This window comes from Antennarius striatus, chromosome 5 (genome assembly GCF_040054535.1).
Source record: "Antennarius striatus isolate MH-2024 chromosome 5, ASM4005453v1, whole genome shotgun sequence".
Lineage (NCBI taxonomy): Eukaryota > Metazoa > Chordata > Actinopteri > Lophiiformes > Antennariidae > Antennarius > Antennarius striatus.
The window spans coordinates 1,324,601-1,347,500 of NC_090780.1; the positions used below are offsets into that span (position 1 = coordinate 1,324,601).

The following is a 22,900-nucleotide window of genomic DNA, read 5'->3' on the forward strand; positions in this document are numbered from 1 at the left end:
ATGATGGATGGATGACGGATGGATGATGGATGGATGATGGATGGATGATGGATGGATGATGGATGGATGATGGATGGATGGATGATGGATGGACCTTTATTAGTCCGATAGTGGGGAAATTTGCGTGATTGTGGCAGCAGAGGGGAGGGCTGTTCACACACACAATACTGTACATACACATTAACATACATAACGTATGATATACATATTAACAATACACAATCACTGGACGTATGGATGACGTCACATCCGTGTTGTCCGTGTGAGAGGAGGAACGACTGGACTTTAACTCCAAAAGGAAAACTAATCGAATCATGAATTCCTGATCAGCTCTGCTTATTGATCTTCGGGCCCACACGTTCAACCCGCTTGAAGGACGCGTTCGTGCGCGTCCACGCGGGAGACCCGCGGGGGGGGGCGCGGGGCTGGCCGGGGGGGGGGGGGGGGTGACACCAGCTGCTGGCACCAGAGAACAGCTGCTTCCTGTTGACCTGACAACTATTTACTGTCAGGACCGAACACGTACCCGTCCCACAGCCCCCCCCCCCCCCCCGTGACGAACTGGAGTGTCACGCAGTTTGAAAAGTTGACCCCACACCAGAGTAGAGGACGAGAGGCTGAAACACAAGAAAACCCACGATCCTGGGTGTCGGTGACATTCTGTCCCCGGGCCGCGGACCCCCCCAACATGCGATCATTTCAGTAATCCAGTCCTGGTGGGGCGTGGCACACATTCCTCCAGTAAAATATTCAAGTTACCGGAAAGAGCGTCACGGTGACGCCCCGATCCTTCAAAATAAAAGCATACAGCAACACGGTATCCATTTTGATTCTATTAGAGCAATATACAGGTATGTTGAAAGGAACAGTCATAATATCGGTAAAACAGAAATATATATATATATATATATATATATATATATATATATATATATATATATATATATATATATAAGAATGTATTTATTATTTATAGATATTTATATGTATTTATAATATAATAATACTAACATGTAAAATAATATATTCAATATATATATAAAATATAAAATAATGACAAATAGAAATCAGTATGTCAAAGCAACTCTTATAGATTTGATTGTTATCTGTGTTAAAAATTGCTGCAACTATCTGGATCTATTTGCTGTTTGTGTTCATCTTGGGTTGTTGGTTGATTGTGTTTTCACTTTGTGTATTGCTTTAATATATCTTATACCAACGCAGGCCTATTTTATTAATTTAGGATATACCTAAATAATATATTTCTCAACATTTAAACGGTTGTAATTTTTTTTTTTTTTAAATAATTGCATTATTTAGATCTATTTCTGGGTGGTCGGTAACGCGCATTAAACGTTTTATTTTGAAGTCGTGACCGGATGCGCACTGGTTTATGCCTGTTTTTTTGCGGCAGCGTGTAACGGAGGTGCGAGAAGACCCGACAGCTGGTCCACGGTCCACTTGGTAACACGGATAAAGAGAGGATGAGCAGCGCAGGTAGGAGCCACAACACACCGCGGGCAACACCCTACACGGGTCACCAGGCTGAACACTGCGCCGGTCAGCTGATGTTGGCCTCAGGGTGACAGGCAGAAATTCACTTCTGCAAAAAAATTTAAAAACGCATAAATAAAACATGATTTATACGATTTTTAATGCAACTTAAAACTTTAAAGTTATGTCTTTGACTTTTAAGCGTGAGTTTGAGTCGGATTGGGGGGGTGGAAAAGCAGCTGTTTGTGATTTCTGTTAGGGCGGGAACCAAGAAAAAAAATAAAACAACGCAACCGCCATTTGCTATCACACTTTGTACAGAATTAAACTGATTACGATTGTTCATATAATGATTTATCTTGAAATAATATTCATCCGTATGTGTTGAAATATATTTAAATCCTTATTTAAACAATCCACCCAGGTGAGGTGTGACTGTGACACGAAGGTCCTTTAATCATTTAAGTCGTCCTGATGATTTAGCAGTTTAAAACATTAAAGTTTTCGTTTTATGCGATAGCCAATAGTTTATTGATGGGATGGCACCAGGTTAAATGTACTAAACCTTCTCCACTTAAAGTTTCCAGGACGTCTCAAGAAGAAACCCTGAGGCATTTTAAACTAAATGAAAGGAACAAAACAGGGACAAATATGAGGAACGGGTTCAGACAGGGTTGGACCAGTTTCTTGGAAAGGTCAAAATTTTAACTACTACTACTAACTTACCACTGAACACTGCTTCTCTGTGGAGATATTATTTTTGATTAGCTGAAGCCATTTATAGTTCAAACTGCATTGGAAAAAAAGAGATCAAATTGAAAATATTCATGTGATATCAATTTACAACAAAAACATACCAAGACATCGCATCACATGCTGGCCAATGAATTATTTTTAAAAGAAAAGGGACGCAGCAAATGTTCATACATCAGTAACTATAATCAATAGTAGTCAGTGAGTATTGTTGATGCCTCATTGTTATTTTTCTAAAATTATATCCAAAGCTTTGATGACAAATTTTGACTCTGTCCTAAAAAAATCTGACTTTGAATATTTGAAGGACAACACAGGGAGAAAAGCTTATTGGTTGTTGTACCCAAATCTGGACTTGTTATTATCTGACTATAACGTGTATTGAGAACTCTTTTCCTGGCACCTCTTTGGGACAGTCTGACAGACGTCCTCTATCAATATCATACTGCTTCAGTGGTGTAGTGACAACTGATCCCCTGCAGGTGGCCGCTGTGTTTTTGGATGAGAGATCGGCATCTGTTATATGAGAATAAAAAGAGAAGGAGACGAGAGAGACTAGAGAGAAACCCTGGAAGTCTGACAGTAGTAGTAGTAATAAAAGTAGTAGTAGTAGTAATAGTTGAGCATGACGCCCGTGCAGTCTGGAGTACACATGGAAGACAAACAACCACTCATGCACACAGTCAGACCTGCGGGCAATTTGGAAACGATCACCTGAAGTGCATGTTTTTGGAGGTGGGGGGAACCTGGAGAGACCCACACAGACACAGGAGAACATTCAAACGCCACACAGAGCGGGAGTCTCAGGAGGGCTTCCTTCCACCTCCAAAAACATGTACTTCAGGTGAATTGGCTGGTCTCTAAGTGTAGGTCTGTAGGTGCTACTACTACTGAAGATGAATGAACAAAAAGAAACACTGTTGTAGTCGTAGTAGTAGTAGTAGTGGAGCTAGTAGTAATAGTAGTAGTAATAGTAATAGTAATAGTACTTCTGCGGCTTTTGATCCTGCTGGTTGGTGAGGGTCGCTGCTCTGAAACCATCTGGGAGCAACAATGACAACCAATGTGATTGTTCTAGTTGGATCACATGATCTGGTTGAATTCCTGCCATGAAGCCACTAATAGCGTGTTAAGACTGTAAGCTCGTTTGAAACAGAACATGAAGGACAGATTATTAAGTGATTGTGAGTATTGTTCACTTCTCCTTCTGTGCGTCCTCACTTCCTTTTATTGTATTGTTTTCATGACTCATTTAATGTCATTAATCCCTCATCTTCCCCTCTTTCCTTCTGCCTTCATACAACATCCTGTCCTCCCCTAAAGTTTTCATTCCCTACTCCTACCTCTACCCCTCTTCTATTTATTTTGGTATCTTCGTTCTTGTCCTTCTCTAATCTTTCTGTATGCCAGAGGTGGGAAACCTTTCCAAATCTGGAAAAGGTAGAGGTTAAAGGTCAGGCTGTTTTTGTCTGTCCTGTAAAATCTGTGTAAAAACCCCCCAGAATTTGTGGAATACAAAGAAGAAAAATATACTCAAATTAATCTCACACATCAGTAATTTTGCATTGTAATCTTTAATTATTTTATCCTTCAATGTTTTTTAAAACCCAACAGAGATCAACACAATTTAAAATTATCACCAAGTTTATTATATAATAAAACTCGTGAACACGTCAGTGTATTACATTAGTTCTTGCATTAATGAAAAAAAATTGTTGAATTCAGGTGGGACGACTTTTATTCTTCACCTGAAATAGTATTTCTAATGTTTTTTAAATAATATCTACAGGTTTTAAAGTGTCAGCCTGTTTGAATACTTTATTAGTGTTTTCACAATGGGAAGCTATTTTTATGATTTGGATAATAATAAAAAAATCTGTTCAGTCAGACCCTCAAACAGGAGGATCAGGATCTGGACTCTACCGTCAGAACTGAAGAAGCCTTTTGGATGAGAGGAGAAACGTCTTTAACAATCTTTAATAAAGTCGAGTTGGTTTTTTTTCCTCCTTGTCTGTTGCTCTTTTGGGTCACGTGGAAGCAATCACATGAAAGGATGTGGTCTTTAAAAAGCACAGAAGTGTGGCTCAGTGTACAAATTGTTTCCCAGATATGTTAGAGGAACTGAGGTCCAGGAGGTTCACTGTTGTTTGTGCATCAGCACATTAAAGTCTGGTGGTGATTCCCAAGATAGATCCCAGGTTTTGTCTCGTGAACTGTGATCTGTGACGAGCTCGTTGATGTTCATGACACTGAAAGTCTATTCACATCAAACCACATCAGTACCTCCTGTGACAGAAGATTTCCTTGTCCACTCATTATTAAACAATCAGCACCAAATGTCCACTCTTCTGATCTTGGGCCGCCCATTTTTTCAGCAGGTGTAAAAGTCAAAGGGCAAAAGTGGGGTAGAGGGTAGTACCCCACACCCCAACACAGGTCAATGTGTTTGGGTTTGCCATCAGTTAGGAAACAAAGGCATTGCAGATTAAAGGTCAAAAGGATTGATGATAATGTTTTAAGAACGCTGGCCCTAGTTTGCCCATGTCTGCCCAATGCTCGCCATCTCTGATAATAAGAATAATCAATTGTTTATCGATCCCTGTTAGCTACCTGACGTTTTCACTATGAATCACTTGTTCTTGTTTTCCAGCGCTGTATCCCCCTCTTAATGCCCCTACAGCCAACATGTTTGGCAACGTGCCCGGGTATGAAGGCACTGTGGAAGGAGGAGGTGAGGAGAGTCTAACCTACAACCGTTCCTAAATATTCATGTTGGTACAGAGACCTAAGGTTGTGTTTTTGTCTGCAGGTGGCTACCTGCCTCCCCCGATGCCACTGGAGCCTGTGGCCCCACCCCAGCCTGGCCCTGAGCCGGAGGAGTGGAGGTATCTGACTGAGCTTCACTGTGTTTGTCACATGAACACAAATAAAGCAAATTAAACCAATCGCATCAGGTTGGAACAGTTTTGCTCTAAAATGCAAAAGGAAATTTGCACGATGCTCTTTTTCTGATGACTATTCCTTCATTCTCCACACCGACAAAACTTACTTTAGCAAATTAAGAGATTACAAATTACATATAAGTAACACGGCTGCAAAACGCAATCTTGTGAAGAAGTGTGTTATTTTTAGCAAATATACGCACCACCTGTCCTCTTGTCCACTTTCTGCAGTGGACAAACGTGAAATTGGAACTGTGTAGGTGGTAGGGTTAGAGTTAGGGTTAGGATTTAGTTAGAGTTAGGGTATATATATATATATATATATATATATATATATATATATAGATAGATAGATAGATAGATAGATAGATAGATAGATAGATAGATAGATAGATAGATAGATAGATAGATAGATAGATACTTGAATAATCCCGGAGGAAATTGTACATATCCACTGCTCAGCCAAACACCAGGAAAAAACAAAAACCAAACAGGACAGACCACAGGACAGATACCAACAGACACATGTAGCATCAACAGGACATATACTACAAAAATAAAAATATAAACAGTATTAAATTAAATTAAATTAAATCCTTTCAACCCCGTGCTGACTTCGCCACCTCCCCCCCGCTCCTCCTGAGAGAGTCATTGTACCCCCTGATGGCACGAAGGAGGACCTCAGCCTCTCTGTGGAGGCGCTGTGTGACAGCAGTCTGTCGCTGAAGGTGCTCCTCTGCTGGGAGAAGGTGGTGTGAGGGGGGGGCTGGTGTTGTTCATGATGGCCCTGACTTTAGACATGGTCCTGCTCCCCAGAACTGTCCCCACAGAGTCCAGGCTCAGCCCGACCACTGAGCCCGCTCTGCGGATGAGTCTGTTCAGACGGTCCATATCTCTTTTCCTGGCCCCCCCACCCCAACACACAATGGCGTATGACAGCACACTGGAGACTACGGACTGATAGAACATGAGAAGGAGCTTAGGACAGATGTTGAAGGAGGCCAGCCTCCTCAGGAAGTACATCCTGCTCTGCCCCTTCTTGTACACACAGTTGGAGTTGAGTGACCAGTCCAGTCTGCTGTCTAGCTGCAGTCCCAGGTACTGATAGTTTCCTACCACCTCCACCTCACTGCCCTCCATGATCACTGGCTGTGGAAAGGGAGGTGCCCGCCGGAAATCCAGCACCATCTCCTTTGTCTTGGAGACGTTGAGCTGGAGCTGGTTCTGTTGGCACCACTCCTCGAAGTCAGCCACCAATGCCCTGTACCCCCCCCCCCCCCATCACCCTCCAGGATACATGCCACTATCGGGTGTCATCGGAGTACTTCTGTATGTGGCATGTATCCGAGTTGTGCTTGAAGTCCGATGTGTAGAGGGTGAAGAGAATGGGGGAGAGAACGGTCCCCTGTGGCGCCCCCGTGCTGCTGGTCACCATAGAAGACAAACAGTCCCCCATACGGACGTACTGGGGTCTGTCCGTTAGGTAGTCCGTAATCCAGCTCACGAGGTAGGGGTCCACAGCCATGGAGGTCAGTTTGTCCTGCAGGAGCCGGGGCTGGATGGTGTTGAAGGTGCTCGAAAAGTCAAAGAAGAGCACCCTGACGGCACAGCCCCCGGTGTCCAGGTAGGAGAGCACACGGTGGAGGAGGTACAACACAGCGTCATCCACCCCAACCTCGGCCTTATAGGTGAACTGGAGAGGGTCCATAGCACTCTGCACCGGTGGATGCATGAGCTCCAGGACCAGTCGCTCTAGGGTCTTCATTACGTGGGAGCTAAGAGCGACCGGTCGGTGGTCGTTGAGCTCAGTAGGGCGTCCTTTCTTGGGTACCGGGACAATGCAGGAGGTCTTCCACAGTGACGGGACCCTCCCCAGCCGCAGACTGGGGAGGGTTGAAACAATCGCTGCAGGGGGTCCCCTAGTTCCAAAGCACAGGCTCAGAGGAGTTTTGGGGAGATCTTATCCGGTCCAGCTGCCTTATAGGGACGGAGCCTCCTCAGCGTTGTCGTCACCAGGTCTGCAGTGATGATGGTCTCGGTCCTGGTGGGAACAGGAAGTCGTGGCGAGGTTGGAAGTCCAGTGGTTGAGGTGGGGCCGTTGAGCTTCGCAGCTCTTGGAGTGGGCTCGGGAGAAGTGGCAGGGGTGGAAGGAGAGGAAGCACAGGAGGAGGGCGCATCAGTGGAGCGGTCTGGGACGAGGAGCCGGGTGGTGGGGGAGCTGAACCGATTGAAAAAGCTGTTTAGTCCATTCGCTCGTTCCATATTCCCCTCCACAGTGCTGCGCCCTTTCCCGTGTCCAGTGAGGGTTCTCATCCCATTCCAGACCTCCCGCACCTGGTTGCGCCCCAGCTGCTTCTCCAGCTTCTTCCCGTACGCCTCCTTGGCCTCCCTCAGGCAGAGTCTCACTTCCTGCTGGGCCTTCCTCATCTCCTCCTCGTTCTTGCTCCTGAACGCCCGCTTCTTCCTGTTCAGGACAGCCTTGACTTCCTTGGTTGCCCATGGTTTGTTGTTGGGGTAACACCTGATTGTCCTGACAGGGGCCACGGTGTCCACACAGAAGTTCATGTAGTCTGTAAAACACTGAGCTGCCCCCTCAATGTCCTCCCCATGTGAGCCCACAATAACATCCCAGTCGGTGGTCTGGAAGCAGTCCCTCAGCATCTCCTCTGCTTCCGGGGACCACCTCCTGACCTGTCGTGTTGTTGCTGGCAGCCGTTTCACCAGCGGGATGTAGGTGGGCTGTAGGTACACTAGGTTATGGTCTGATTTACCTAGTGGAGGGAGGGGGGTGGCGGTGTATGCCTCCTTAGCATTAGTGTAGAACAGATCGATGGTTCTGTTCTTCGGTGTGGGACAGTCTACACACTGGACCATTGTGGGGAGAGATGAGTCCAAGGTGACGTGATTAAAGTCACCGGTGATGATGACGAGCGCCTCCGGGTGCCGGGTCCGAAGAGCAGAGGTGGTCCCACAGATGGGTTAGGATTAGGTTAGAGTTGGGTTAACGTTTGGTTAGGGTTAGGATTAGGATTAGGGGTTAAGGTTAGGTTAGGGCTCCTAGTAGGAGCAGGGATTGCTAAAACTAAAGATCCAAAAAAGACATTTATGATTACCGGTACATGTTTATCTGCACACGGTTAACACGCTGCTTGTGACATTTCCAGTATTTATTCATTTTGCACCGTGACTTTTTTCGGAGTGCTGAGCTTCTTATGTGAGTCTCTGATACTGTGTATGTGTGACTGTTGCTAACCTGGCTAGCTCATGATGTGACTCTGCACTTGTGTGTCGCAGCATCCCGTCTCTGTCAGAGGACGTGGCCCGCGACGCGTTCAAGAGCTATGCGTCGTCTAATTGCTGCTACAGTAAAGCTCCTGCTGACGATGGAGTCATCACCAACATGGAGCCGTTCAACACCTACAGGGTGAGTCCGTGATGACGTGTCTGTTCTGACCACGTGGGGGCGTTTTGTGTGTTCGTCTTATATTATCTTATAAGATATTGTCTTATGTGCTGCAGTCTGGTCTTATATAGCTGATACCATCAGCTGATCTAATCACGACTTCTAATTGGTTGTCTTTAGGATTAAATGATTCTTTAAGGACCACTTCTTGGCATAATCACCCAAACATGAACTTGAGCTATTTTGTGAGGAAGGATGTAGAAAACTTGCAGTGTTCAGATCTACCAGCCTGATTGAGACGTATTCACACACTTTGCTGAGATCTCTACTGAGATCTCCTCAGTAGACTTTCTCTGACGTTCCAGACATTTATCGGTGTTTTCTGTCTGTTCTTGACTGATCACATGATGCTTCGCTGAGATCGACACCGTGTTCTCTCGCGGGTGACCTCTGACATACACAGGTGCCTCAACTTTTTCCGACTTTCTCTGGTTGACCATCCTGTGTTCCGTCTCTGGATCAGTTGTCGTTGAGCTAAATTCCATGATCAGAAGCCTGATTTTCATTGACAAGCTCCACCAGAAGAAGGATCATTCTTCTTCTCAAGATTTCTTTTTTCTCAAGAGATCTTTTTGTAGTGTTGCTCTAGCTTTTGACAGTTCAGACTCACTCAATCAATCAAATATGATTTATGTTGCCCAAATATACAAATGACGATCTACCCCTGTAAGAGAGTAACACTCTCTACCCTCAGACCCTCGAACCACAGATGAGGGATCCCTTTCCCTCGGGTGGGTTGTTCTAGAGACGATAGTTTAAGTCTCTTTTAGGTAATCAGGAGATCCTCAAGCTCTATTCTGGATTTCACTGGAAGCCGACACAGAGACGCTGAAACTGGAGACGGGGTCTTTTTGTTCTAGTCGGAAGCTGAGCTGCAGCATTTTGGATCAGCTGGAAGATCTTTATAGACTTATTAGCACTAATTGATGATAAGGAGTACAATAGTCAAGTTTTCGACATTGTTTTCATCACATCTAGACATAAAATGTCTGATTTTTATACTGCAGAAATTAGAAATGTGGGAGGCAGAGGACAGATCAAAGACTTCTCCCAGACTGTCTAGCAAAAAATTCCATATATCTATTGATAAAGAGAGCGTTTGTTTTCAAGATTCTGGGATTTGGTAGGGTTAGGGAGGACCACTATGTATATGTAGAGACCTGAAAAAATATGTTGTCCATGAGAAGACTTTCAAAATAAAATCTTTGTTGGTTTTTTCTCTTCCTGTCAACTCAAGTGTTGCTGGTGTCGAATGTGTTGTTGAGGTGTGTTTGTTTCCTGTAGTACCGACTGGAGACGTTCACCGAGTCCAGATCAACTGAGTGGGCCTCTAAACCTCATGAAGGTGCACACACACACACACACACACACACACACACACACACACACACACACACACACACACACACACACACACACACACACACACACACACACACACACACACACACAGTCGTTCACCTGATTCTGACATTAAAAGCTTCCCTTAGTTGGCGTCATCACAACCATAAAGGTGCAGTGTGTTAGTGTGTGTGTGTGTGTGTGTGTGTGTGTGTGGCGCGTGCGTGTGTGTGTGTGTGTGTGTGTGTGTGTGTGTGTGTGTGTCTAATGAGTGAACTGTGTTTTATCACCAGGTAACAGCCTTTTATACATTAATAACATCTATAAACACTGTAATCTGTCTCAACCCCCGTGACCCACAATGAGAAAGAAGAGGCTGAAGACGAGACGATGACGTTTTTTTCTGTGCTCTATTAAAAAATGAAATTTAATTGTTTGTCAGCTTAAAATAGATTCACATTAACCAAATATTATTAAAATAAATTCATTAATAAAGTTCGGAACAGAACCGGGAACGTTTGTCTACAGTTTAACCTGGAGACGAGTTTGTTCAACGTGTGGTGAGAGTGTTTGAGGTTTGGTGTTAATGTCATCAGCATTGAAATGAAACAACCCTCAGTTGTATTCTTACCCATAAAAACCAAGACTGAACACCAGCAGCTGCTTCTTGGATGCATTTAAACTTCAACAAAGTCGGACTAAATTATTCTTTGGTGCCACGACTCAACTCAAGTTGTTTATTTATTTCTAAGTCTGCATTTTCTCTGAATAACCTGAGGAAATGGTGAAGACACCTCCAGCAGACGGTTACAGGTGTTTACTGTGTCTCTCGTGTGCCCGTCAGGCGAACCGGCTGACTTCTACACCCAGACTGCTCCCCGGCCCTGGGAGATCCCAGCCCACACCCCCAGCCTGTTCACCAACCACACGGAGGAGATCCGTGTGCCCTACACCTCCTCCGTCCAGGTAGCTGGTCCACAGAGGTGTCCATCGGAGACCATCTTGTTGTAACATTAGCTTTTGTATTGTTCCTTTAGAGGCTCCAGGTGTTCTGGACGTTTGTGTGTTATTAATAAGACTTACAATCAGAAAAAAACTCATTTATCCTTGGGGGACAGGACAGTAAGATAAAGTAAGAAAAGAGGTTAAAAATGACTGAATAAGGAACAACATGTATTGGAATGATGTGTAGACATTGTAGTTGATATTAATGACATCCATGAAAAACATTCAATACAACTGAATTGTGGGCATTAAGAAGACCAGACCCTAACCCTAACCCTAACCCCCTAACCCTAACCCTAACCCCCTAACCCTAACCCCCTAACCCTAACCCCCTAACCCTAACCCTAACCCTAACCCCCTAACCCTAACCCTAACCCCCTAACCCTAACCCCCTAACCCTAACCCCCTAACCCTAACCCTAACCAAGACCAGGCAAAAATAACCAAAAACACACATGAAAACATGTCACTGCTGACATCAAGAAAGTGTTACGGAGTGCAATTTGTTCACGTGTTTGTGTGTGTGTGTGTGTGTGTGTGTGTGTGTGTGTAGGACTGCAGTACCTGCCATGCCACCGGGACAGTACAATGTGAAGTGTGCCACGGAAGTGGATACGATGTAAGACGGCTGTTATGCAGGCAATCAATCATTGGTCAGACACCATGTGGTCACTGGGGTTCCATCATGTATCTGATGCATTATAGATATGATCACTGATGGATTTACACTGAAGCTGTTCCTGTTTGTGTGTCTGTAGAAAACTTGCTGGGTGTGTAACGGCTCTGGGACGAGGAACGATGAGGCGTGCTCCCACTGCGACGCTAAAGGAAAAGAAAGGTGGTGATGGGCGGGGCTGGAGGTCAAAGAGCTCAATGTCATTCAACACTCTGATGTTTGTGTGTCCTGAAGTCAGCGTGTCAAAACAATAGGTCGATCTTTGACCTCTGACCTCGGGTGTCCTGGTGGCAGGTACACTTGAGGTGTTAGTTTTGGACACACTGAGTCCAACGACTGAACAGATTGGGCAGGTCGTTCCTCTCACGCCCCTGCAGGTTATTCTGTCTTTGCCCACGTGGGCCCAACTACATGTAGTTGGAACCCATGTCTGGCTGGACCTGAAGGGACCTCATGGGTGAAGACCCAGCCACTAGGCGCTCACTGGTGGGGCCTGTTCCCAGGCCTGGATCCATGGCGGGGCCCTGGTATCCTTCCAGGCCGGTACTTCACATCATGGATCTTTTTATCTGCACTTCGTCTGACCCTTCAAGGTGGAACTTTTTGCCATGGCAGACTCTACCAGGGGCAAATTGCAGTTTTAAATACTACAGGATACTACAGGCTCACTATTGAATCAGACTGGGTGCTCCAGGGAAGCGACTTCCTGTTTGTGTTACACAACGCCATATGTACTGTAACCAAAAGGAGAGGATGAAGTCTGAAGTGATTGAGTTGAATTTAAAGAAATGACTTAAACTCTGGTTTAGGCACACTGGAGATGGGATGGAGGAGTTTATTGATTGATAGTTTTAAAAAGTGGTTCAAGACAATCGCCTGCTCGTAGTCAGTTAACCACGTGTGTCACATGTGTCACTGTGTGTGTTTATGTGTGTAGGTGCACCGAGTGTGACGGCCGTGGAACAAAGGAGTGTGAAACCTGTAAAGGAAAGCGACAGATTCTGACCTACATCAAGCTCAAAGTGGAATGGTGAGTTCTGACACTACAACTCCTCCAGGGGGCCTCAGCGGTTGGTCCCAGAGACCCTAGGTAGTGTTCCATGTGGACCCTGAAGGTTAAGGACTGTTGGAATGGTGCTTGAAGACATTGGGGGGGGGGGTGTCTCAGAGATTTTAGAGGTTCTTGAGACCTTGAATTGTAATGGCTGTTGTGTTCCTGAATGATATTTAAGGGGAGGCTGTTGGGTTCAGTGCTCCCCGAGTGTTGAGATGACTCCCCAACACTTTTAAGATGTTTGAGCAACTTATGACAGATGCAGATGTTCCAGAACGTTTATGCAGGTCAGTAAGATCTCCTCCAAGATGTTCAGATATCAAAGTCCCAATTTGAATCTTCTCAGTATGGATTCAACAGAACTTTGATGTTTACCGGGAAAATGTTAGCGAGCTCCATTAAAAAATATGCAAGGTTGTGATTCATCTACATGAAAACTATTTTTCTATTTCAGTTGTTCGTTTAATTTATTAGAGGAAGAGGAACACATAAACAACTTGAATAATGAAATCTGTCTTGTGGGTGTCCAACACGTTCCGTAAAGGGTAGAGTTCAGTCTCTGTTGCAAACTAATGTTTATTGTTCTTGATCTTGTTCCCGGCGCCGTCCTGAGGAAAATGCGTTTGGACAGAGGAATAAGTCTTGTGGTTTATGTAGTCGCCACAGCTGCTTGTGGTCATCAGCCCCTGCCTGTGTCCCACATCTCACTGGACATACTTCCCCAGCCTACCTCCATCCCATTACTATGCTGTCATTCACTTTAAAAGCTTCCCCTCAGCAAAGGAGACTGCCCAACTTGATCTGTCCCACAGGTTCCACCTGCATGGCTTCCCAGTTGATATATTCTCTGACCGAGGGCCCCAGTCTACCCCTGAGAGGAGTTCTGGAAGGCGGTTAGAGTCGCAGCCAGTCTGTCATCAGGTTTCCACCTCCAATCCAACGACCAAATCAAGAGGAAGAACCAACAGCTCTGCTTTGCATGGCCCCCAAACACCCAGGAGCTCCTGTGGGTGGAATCTGACCAGAGTACACTGACCAGCTCTACCAGGGTACCCACAGGTTTCAACCTCTCATGTTTCCTACCCTTAAAAAAAAGAGGTTTCATACTTGTTGGTCCACCCCTGCCATTGAATACAAGCCAGGGGTACAATCCTAGGAAACAATCTCACGAGGGATTTCTATCGCTCCCGCCCTGATGAGTTCTGCCCCTCATGGTGACTTTCCAGCGTTTTGTGTTTGCCTCCTGCATATTGACCCTGCCTGTCCCAGAGTACCTGGGACAGAGCTACCTGGACTCAGTCTGCCTCGCATCTGTTCTGAATTCCCTGACTGGTGAGAGTACTGCAATAAAGGATCTCTGTGGCTCTGCCTGCCAGAGAGTTGCTTTTAGATCCAACATCCACCCAAGTTTAGCCGTTACAGAATCATGTGAAGCGAGGCCGATTGAAAACATAGTGAAAATGTTTGCAGCTGTGATTAAATTATTTTCATTTTCAATATGCATAAATATAAACATGATTATGTTTTTTTTGTATGTTTGTTTGTTTGTCTGTACGTTTAGGGTCAACCATGTGGAGGACTTTGTGGTGGAGCAGAACTCTGGTCTCAAGATTGACGATCTTCGCTCCGTAACTGGCAAGGAGTTGTTCAAGAACAGCCAGTACCTGGTAAACACACACACACACACACACACACACACACACACACACACACACACACACACACACACACACACACACACACACACACACACACAAGGACAGCACCATCTTTGTTTGGACAAACTCATCATCATTTATTTGTCACTTTCACTAAAGTGTAATAGTGTCTCCTGATGATTGTGGAGATGTCCTTACACCAGGGTGTGGTCTCGTGTGTCCCCTCAGCTTTACCCTCTAATGGGGTTCCCTAACCCGGCCATATCTGAGGCCTCTGAGCGTCTGATCCAAGAGCACCAGAGCAAGTATCCCCAGAACTCCAGGATCCTGCAGCAGGTAGGTCCTGTCATTCAGGATGTCACAGACGACTAGGACGTCCGCTTCATCATCGTGTTCTGTGTTTAACACTGAAATAGTTCAGCATCAGTTTCAGACACCAAGGCTAGATGTTAGAAATAACTTTAAATGTCAAATTGTGTTTTTTGCAGCAGAAGTAGTTGAAGGGTCTGTCAGAATGAAAGCAGCAGAAGTTGAATTGTTCAAGAGGCAGAACTTGAGTTGTTCCCTCTGCTTCCAAACGTTATGCTAAGCTAGGCTAACCAAGACGTCAGACATGAGATCATCTAAAAATGTCACCGTCAGGAAAAAAGTGCTTCTTGAATGTGTAAGTGGGTGACCTTTAACCTTCCCCCCTCAGAGGCAGACCGTGGAGCTGATCCCCATCACTAAGGTGAACTATAAGTGGAAAGGAGACTCTCACCTCTACTACGTCTACGGCAACGAAAACCGAGTCAGCGCCGATAACTATCCAGCCACCTGCTGCTGCGTCATCCTGTAGCTGCTCTTAAAGGGTTAAATTGTACCCGTCTCTCCAGAACCCAGCAGTACCCAGTGGGTTTGATGCAACCAATCAGGGCCTGTCAACCCAGAAAGTCAGCTGGTCCCCATTAGTCCTGGAGAGACGGGTACATCTGTTCGTCCTTCTCATTTCGTTGGTTCTGCAGCTTCTACTTCCTGTTATGGTTTCTATTTGATGTTCAACCGACTTTTCTGAGACGGCCCATTTATTTTTCATATCAACCATTCGCATATGAATGGTTGACGTCCAAACAAACCTTTTTCTGGTTCAACTGTCCTCAGACCAGTATTGTCTCTGCGAGGACACCAGTGTTGACCTTAACGTGTCTCGTGTCATAATCATTTACCAACGATCGTTTTCTGTTTCATTTTTTCTGATATCAGACGTCAGTAAGTTCTATCTGATTTCCCCCGTCACACACGAACATTTTAAATGTTTATAACCCAGACCAATCAGGGGCTTCTCCCCCTGACCTCTAGTCACTAACTTAATAGCCAAAACACAACGGTCAAATTAACGATAAACCAGATTAACACAAGAAACAGGAAGAAGAAGAAAAAAGAATTAGTATTTTGCACAAAAGAATTATGAGACAAAAAAGGCAAGAATTTTAAAATTCTATAATATATGAGAATAAAGTTGTAATTTTTTGAGAAATAAGTCAAAGGAAATATTAGAGAAATAACATTAATTGCAAGGAAAATGAGTTGTACTTGTACTTTTAATATTAGGCAGTTTATTAGAGGAGAAACATGATGGTGGTGAATGAACGAATGAATGAATGAATGAATGAATGAATGAATGAATGAATGAATGAATGAATGAATGAATGAATGCCAAAGTAAGAAAAACAATTAGAGAGATTTTGATCATTTAAGGGGAATGAACTACTTTTTCAGAATGGAGCCATAATCCTATATATTTTTATGAGCTTCTTTCTCTTTTGTTTAGTTTTCATTTTAATCCTAATGTTAGCATGATTTATATTTCATATGAGCAGAGCTTAACATGTGGCGTGTTGCATGTGTTTGACCTGTTTGGAACCAGAAAGCTGATTGGCTGGAAACTGATGCGTTCTCCTGGTTCCTGCTGCGTTCGTTTGCTGTGGTTTGTGTTGACATCTTTTCAGTGTTTAAAATGCTGAATGTTCTGGAACCTGTGTCGTGTATGAAATGGGCTCCTGAGCCGGGGCCACGGGTTCGGACCCTGAGAGAGCTGCTAAATGCCAGACTATAATAACATTACCGTACGTTACAGTCAGCGTTGGCTCAGCCCACTTCCTGCCCTCAGACTGCTGCTCAGTCACTGCGACTGTCACACAGCCAAGTAACAGCCTGCAAGGCGAAACCGAGGGAAGCATGGAGCAGAAAAAACAGCCTTAGAGGCTCTTCCAGGAATACCCAAGGTGTCTTGTGAGACCTGGAGGTGGTTTGGAGTGAATTAGTCAGACGAGTGTGGAGGACGTCCAGGCCTCTCCAGATGTTTCCGTCTGAGGCTGCTGGTTCTGACCCACTTCTGAAATGAGGCAACCAGTCAGACGTTTAACCACCCGTTGAAGAACTGTGAAAAACTGGACAACGCCACTTCAGAGTTACTAGTTTTATATTTTTACCGCTGGTTTTTAAAAGAAAGCATATATTCTTAAATGCTCAAATGCATAAATTCACATTATGACATTCATATTATCCATGTTTATTGTTTTATCTTCAGGGGCTCATTATTCAGTGTATTTTTATACCACCATTATCTCTGCCCAGCTGCTGGGTGTTGTATCTCTGTTGGTATGTGATTAACCTCAAACGGGTGGAACAACCTTTTATCTGCTACTAACCTGATGGACCTGATGGTTTATTACTCTGGTATTACTCACTCATATGTGATTATTAAAGCCTGTGGTGGATCTGCGTCGGTCTTGTCTGTTCACATCCACACACACGTTGCATATTGAAGCTTATTTCCAATGAAAAGTGACAGGTCATTCCTATTTCTTCTCAGTTTTATTAATTTTACACTAAATTACAACAGATATACATTTTTGATGTTGGAAGTATAAAAAATGTACATAAGTGAAACGACCAAACGTGACACAAACACATTTACAAGTATAAAATGGTGTGCTGACGCCAGTTTGACTCATCCTGGGTACTTGCGCTGCTCCAGATTGCCCCGGCACCTCTGAGCTCTTCTGACTCACAACAACAGATCAAATTCCTGCGCACCTTGAATGATGAATTAAAAACGACTGAATGTGGACCGGATCTGGTCCACATCCCTCATGGCAGACCGTCAGCCGGCAGGAACCACGCTGTGACGAGTGGTTTCACCATAAAACTCTCTCTCTGCGTACTTCCTGTGCAAATCCCCTCTGACTGCTGGAGGCACGCAGATGAGCCGCCTCATTTCCTGTTTCCTGTCAGTTGAAGAAGACACATGTCTTGTGAGATACAGATGAACAGCTTCTTTCATTCCATCAGAGACGACCAGACTCTGAGGGTCACATCCACCGATCACATGATCGTTTTACATGAAAACCTTTGGATGGGGAAACTGTTTTCAACAGTCAGCAGTGAGGACAAACACCAAGAGGAAACACTCGGTGTGGTTTACCTCCAGAAGAAGAAGAAGCTCTCATCTGGAGCGTTGGTCCTGAGCCGCGCCGCTGCTGGACAACACAACCGGATGTTCATGATTTGTCCTGATGATGGTGGTAAAACCCATTCAGACAAACAAACCCCACACATAAAGGTGCTAACAATGCTAGCCATAATGTTGCTATGACATAAGCACTTCCCATACCGGGAGTCGAACCCGGGCCACCTGGGTGAAAACCAGGAATCCTAACCGCTAGACCATATGGGAGGCAACAGGTCTTACCTCCAGAACGTTCTCCAGCATCAGACATGAACCCATGAGAACCAAACCGGGTCAGAACAGAACAGTTTCAAGGTCGTTTTTACAGCCGATAAACAGGCTATACACATGTAGGCTGTTAGAACAGTTTGGTAGGTGAGTTAGGCCTATCCTAATCAATTCCAGTAACCAATAGGAATATAGAACGTGTGTTTGAGTTTCTGTAAACACCACCAGGGATTACAGACACTGAGGGATTACAGACGGGTGGGTTGGGACCCAAACCTGGGCCGAACCACAGGGTGCAGCCCTGAGATTAGTGTGGGTTGGCTTCTGGTTCTCATTGGTCGACTGGAGCCAGTAGTTTTTACTTCTGCCAAGGAGTTCAGTTTGACAGTTGGACTACACGGTCCTGGACGTAAGGTGTGTTACACAAGTTACACATATTACATGTGTTACACATGTTACACATGTTACATGGGTTACACATAAGATAAGATAACCTTTATTTGTCCCACAGTGGGGAAATTAGTGAAAAATGTTACACATATTACATGTGTTACACGTGTTACAACATTTTACACATATTGCATGTGTTTACACATATTACAGTATAATACAGTATGTATTACACATTAAAAAATGTAACGTTACACATATTACATGTTATGACACATTACATACTGTATCTTAAACATACATATACCATGTGTTACACATGTTATATCACGTTACGACACATTACATATGTTAAACATATACACATTACATGTGTTACACACATTACAACATGGTACGATACATTACACATGTTAAACATATTATACATATTGCATGTGTTACACGGATTATAACATGTTACACATGCATATTACGTGTTACATACGTTAAAACATGTAACACATGTTAGACATATTAGAAGTGTTATACATGTTACACATATTACATGTGTTACACATGTTACACATATTATGTGTGTTACACATATTGCATGTCATACCTGTTATATTTTACATATTAAATATGTTAGACACGTCACACATGTTACATGTGCGATTTGTTGGGGTTTGGGCTCGTTCATCTAAATCCCAGCCCAAACCTTTCAGATAACCCTAGCTGTCAGCTGTACCCTAACCTTATTACACTAACCTGTTAACTTAACCCTAACCCTGACTTAAATCTAACCTGACCGCTATCCAAACCCTAACCCTGATTTAAACCTAAACTAACCATTACCCAAACCCTAATCCTGATTTAAACCTAACCTAACCGTTATCCAAACCCTAATCCTGAGTTAAACCTAACCCAACCGTTAAGCAAACCCTAACCCTGATTTAAACCTAACCTGACCGCTATCCAAACCCTAACGCTGACTTAAACCAAGCCTAACCGTTATCCAAACCCTAACCCTGTCTTAAACCTAACCTAACCGTTATCCAAACCCTAATCCTGATTTAAACCTCACCTAACCGTTATCCAAACCCTAATCCTGATTTAAACCTAACCTAACTGTTATTCAAACCCTAATCCTGATTTAAACCTAACCTAACCGTTATCTAAACCCTAATCCTGAGTTAAACCAAACCTAACCGTTATCTAAACCCTAATCCTGATTTAAACCTAACCTAACCGTTATCTAAACCCTAATCCTGATTTAAACCTAACCTAACCGTTATCCAAACCCTAATCCTGATTTAAACCTAACCTAACTGTTATCCAAACCCTAATCCTGATTTAAACCAAACCTAACCGTTATCCAAACCCTAATCCTGATTTAAACCTAACCTAACCGTTATCTAAACCCTAATCCTGATTTAAACCTAACCTAACTGTTATCTAAACCCTAATCCTGATTTAAACCAAACCTAACCGTTATCTAAACCCTAATCCTGATTTAAACCTAACCTAACCGTTATCTAAACCCTAATCCTGATTTAAACCTAACCTAACCGTTATCTAAACCCTAATCCTGATATAAACCTAACCTAACCGTTATCCAAACCCTAATCCTGAGTTAAACCTAACCTAACCGTTATCTAAACCCTAATCCTGATTTAAACCTAACCTAACCGTTATCTAAACCCTAATCCTGATTTAAACCTAAGCTAACCGTTATCTAAACCCTAATCCTGATTTAAACCTAACCTAACCGTTATCTAAACCCTAATCCTGATTTAAACCTAACCTAACCGTTATCTAAACCCTAATCCTGATTTAAACCTAACTTAACCGTTATCTAAACCCTAATCCTGATTTAAACCTAACCTAACCGTTATCTAAACCCTAATCCTGATTTAAACCTAACCTAACCGTTATCTAAACCCTAATCCTGATTTAAACCTAACCTAACCGTTATCTAAACCCTAATCCTGATTTAAACCTAACCTAACCGTTATCCAAACCCTAATCCTGACTTAAACCAAGCCTAACCGTTATCCGAACCCTAATCCTGATTAAAACCTAACCTAACCGTTATCCAAACCCTAATCCTGATTTAAACCTAACCTAACCGTTATCTAAACCCTAATCCTGATTTAAACCTAACCTAACCGTTATCTAAACCCTAATCCTGATTTAAACCTAACCTAACCGTTATCTAAACCCTAATCCTGATTTAAACCTAACCTAACCGTTATCTAAACCCTAATCCTGATTTAAACCTAACCTAACCGTTATCTAAACCCTAATCCTGATTTAAACCTAACCTAACCGTTATCTAAACCCTAATCCTGATTTAAACCTAACCTAACCGTTATCTAAACCCTAATCCTGATTTAAACCTAACCTAACCGTTATCTAAACCCTAATCCTGATTTAAACCTAACCTAACCGTTATCTACACCCTAATCCTGATTTAAACCTAACCTAACCGTTATCTAAACCCTAATCCTGATTTAAACCAAACCTAACCGTTAACTAAACCCTAATCCTGATTTAAACCAAACCTAACCGTTAACTAAACCCTAATTCTGATTTAAACCAAAAATAACCGTTATCTAAACCCTAATCCTGATTTAAACCTAACCTAACCGTTATCTAAACCCTAATCCTGAGTTAAACCTAACCCAACCGTTAAGCAAACCCTAACCCTGATTTAAACCTAACCTGACCGCTATCCAAACCTTAACCTTGACTTAAACCAAACCTAACCGCTATGCAAACCCTAACACTGACTTAAACCAAGCCTAACCGTTATCCAACCCTAACCCTGTCTTAAACCTAACCTAACCGTTATCCGAACCCTAATCCTGACTGAAACCAAGCCTAACCGTTATCCGAACCCTAATCCTGATTAAAACCTAACCTAACCGTTATCCAAACCCTAATCCTGAGTTAAACCTAACCTAACCATTATCTAAACCCTAATCCTGATTTAAACCTAAGCTAACCGTTATCTAAACCCTAATCCTGATTTAAACCTAACCTAACCGTTATCTAAACCCTAATCCTGATTTAAACCTAACCTAACCGTTATCTAAACCGTAATCCTGATTTAAACCTAACCTAACCGTTATCCAAACCCTAATCCTGATTTAAACCAAACTTAACCGTTATCTAAACCCTAATCCTGATTTAAACCTAACCTAACCGTTATCTAAACCCTAATCCTGACTTAAACCTAACCTAACCGTTATCTAAACCCTAATCCTGATTTAAACCTAACCTAACTGTTATCTAAACCCTAATCCTGATTTAAACCTAACCTAACCGTTATCTAAACCCTAACCCTGATTTAAACCTAACCTGACCGCTATGCAAACCCTAACCCTGACTTAAACCAAACCTAACCGCTATGCAATCCCTAACGCTGACTTAAACCAAGCCTAACCGTTATCAAAACCCTAATCCTGATTTAAACCTAACCTAACCGTTATCTAAACCCTAATCCTGATTTAAACCTAACCTAACCGTTATCTAAACCCTAATCCTGATTTGAACCTAACCTAACCGTTATCTAAACCCTAATCCTGATTTAAACCTAACCTAACCGTTATCCAAACCCTAATCCTGATTTAAACCAAACCTAACCGTTATCTAAACCCTAATCCTGATTTAAACCTAACCTAACTGTTATCTAAACCCTAATCCTGATTTAAACCTAACCTAACCGTTATCCAAACCCTAATCCTGATTTAAACCAAACTTAACCGTTATCGAAACCCTAATCCTGATTTAAACCTAACCTAACCGTTATCTAAACCCTAATCCTGACTTAAACCTAACCTTACCGTTATCTAAACCCTAATCCTGATTTAAACCTAACCTAACTGTTATTCAAACCCTAATCCTGATTTAAACCTAACCTAACCATTATCCGAACCCTAATCCTGACTTAAACCAAGCCTAACCGTTATCCGAACCCTAATCCTGATTAAAACCTAACCTAGCTGTTATCCAAACCCTAATCCTGACTTAAACCTAACCTAACCGTTATCTAAACCCTAATCCTGATTTAAACCTAACCTAACCGTTATCTAAACCCTAATCCTGATTTAAACCTAACCTAACCGTTATCTAAACCCTAATCCTGATTTAAACCTAACCTAACCGTTATCTAAACCCTAATCCTGATTTAAACCTAACCTAACCGTTATCTACACCCTAATCCTGATTTAAACCTAACCTAACCGTTATCAAAACCCTAATCCTGATTTAAACCTAACCTAACCGTTAACTAAACCCTAATCCTGATTTAAACCAAACCTAACCGTTAACTAAACCCTAATCCTGATTTAAACCAAAAATAACCGTTATCTAAACCCTAATCCTGATTTAAACCAAAAATAACCGTTATCTAAACCCTAA

General features: G+C 43.1%; 1 protein-coding gene, 1 long non-coding RNA gene and 1 other non-coding gene across 3 annotated transcripts; 1 reads left to right on the forward strand and 2 right to left on the reverse strand.

The window, feature by feature from the left end:
• The first annotated feature begins 1,376 nt into the window (after nt 1-1,376).
• On the forward strand, nt 1,377-17,148 carry LOC137595323 (protein SSUH2 homolog). The gene is made up of 12 exons (XM_068315343.1): nt 1,377-1,497; nt 4,898-4,978; nt 5,057-5,132; nt 8,484-8,613; nt 9,937-9,997; nt 10,838-10,959; nt 11,551-11,616; nt 11,756-11,835; nt 12,611-12,703; nt 14,289-14,394; nt 14,614-14,721; nt 15,083-17,148. Exons 1-12 carry the CDS (start codon nt 1,485-1,487, stop codon nt 15,221-15,223), a joined length of 1,077 nt encoding a protein of 358 aa, XP_068171444.1. The 5' UTR covers nt 1,377-1,484; the 3' UTR covers nt 15,224-17,148.
• Nucleotides 17,149-17,301: 153 nt separating this feature from the next.
• On the reverse strand, nt 17,302-18,327 carry LOC137595324 (uncharacterized). Its single transcript, XR_011035417.1, has 3 exons — nt 18,119-18,327; nt 17,852-17,939; nt 17,302-17,654 (listed from the first exon to the last, which is right to left on the reverse strand). It is a non-coding gene; the product is annotated as an uncharacterized lncRNA (long non-coding RNA).
• trnae-uuc (transfer RNA glutamic acid (anticodon UUC)) lies at nt 18,032-18,103 on the reverse strand. Its single transcript has one exon. It is a non-coding gene; the product is annotated as a tRNA-Glu (tRNA).
• Nucleotides 18,328-22,900: the final 4,573 nt, after the last annotated feature.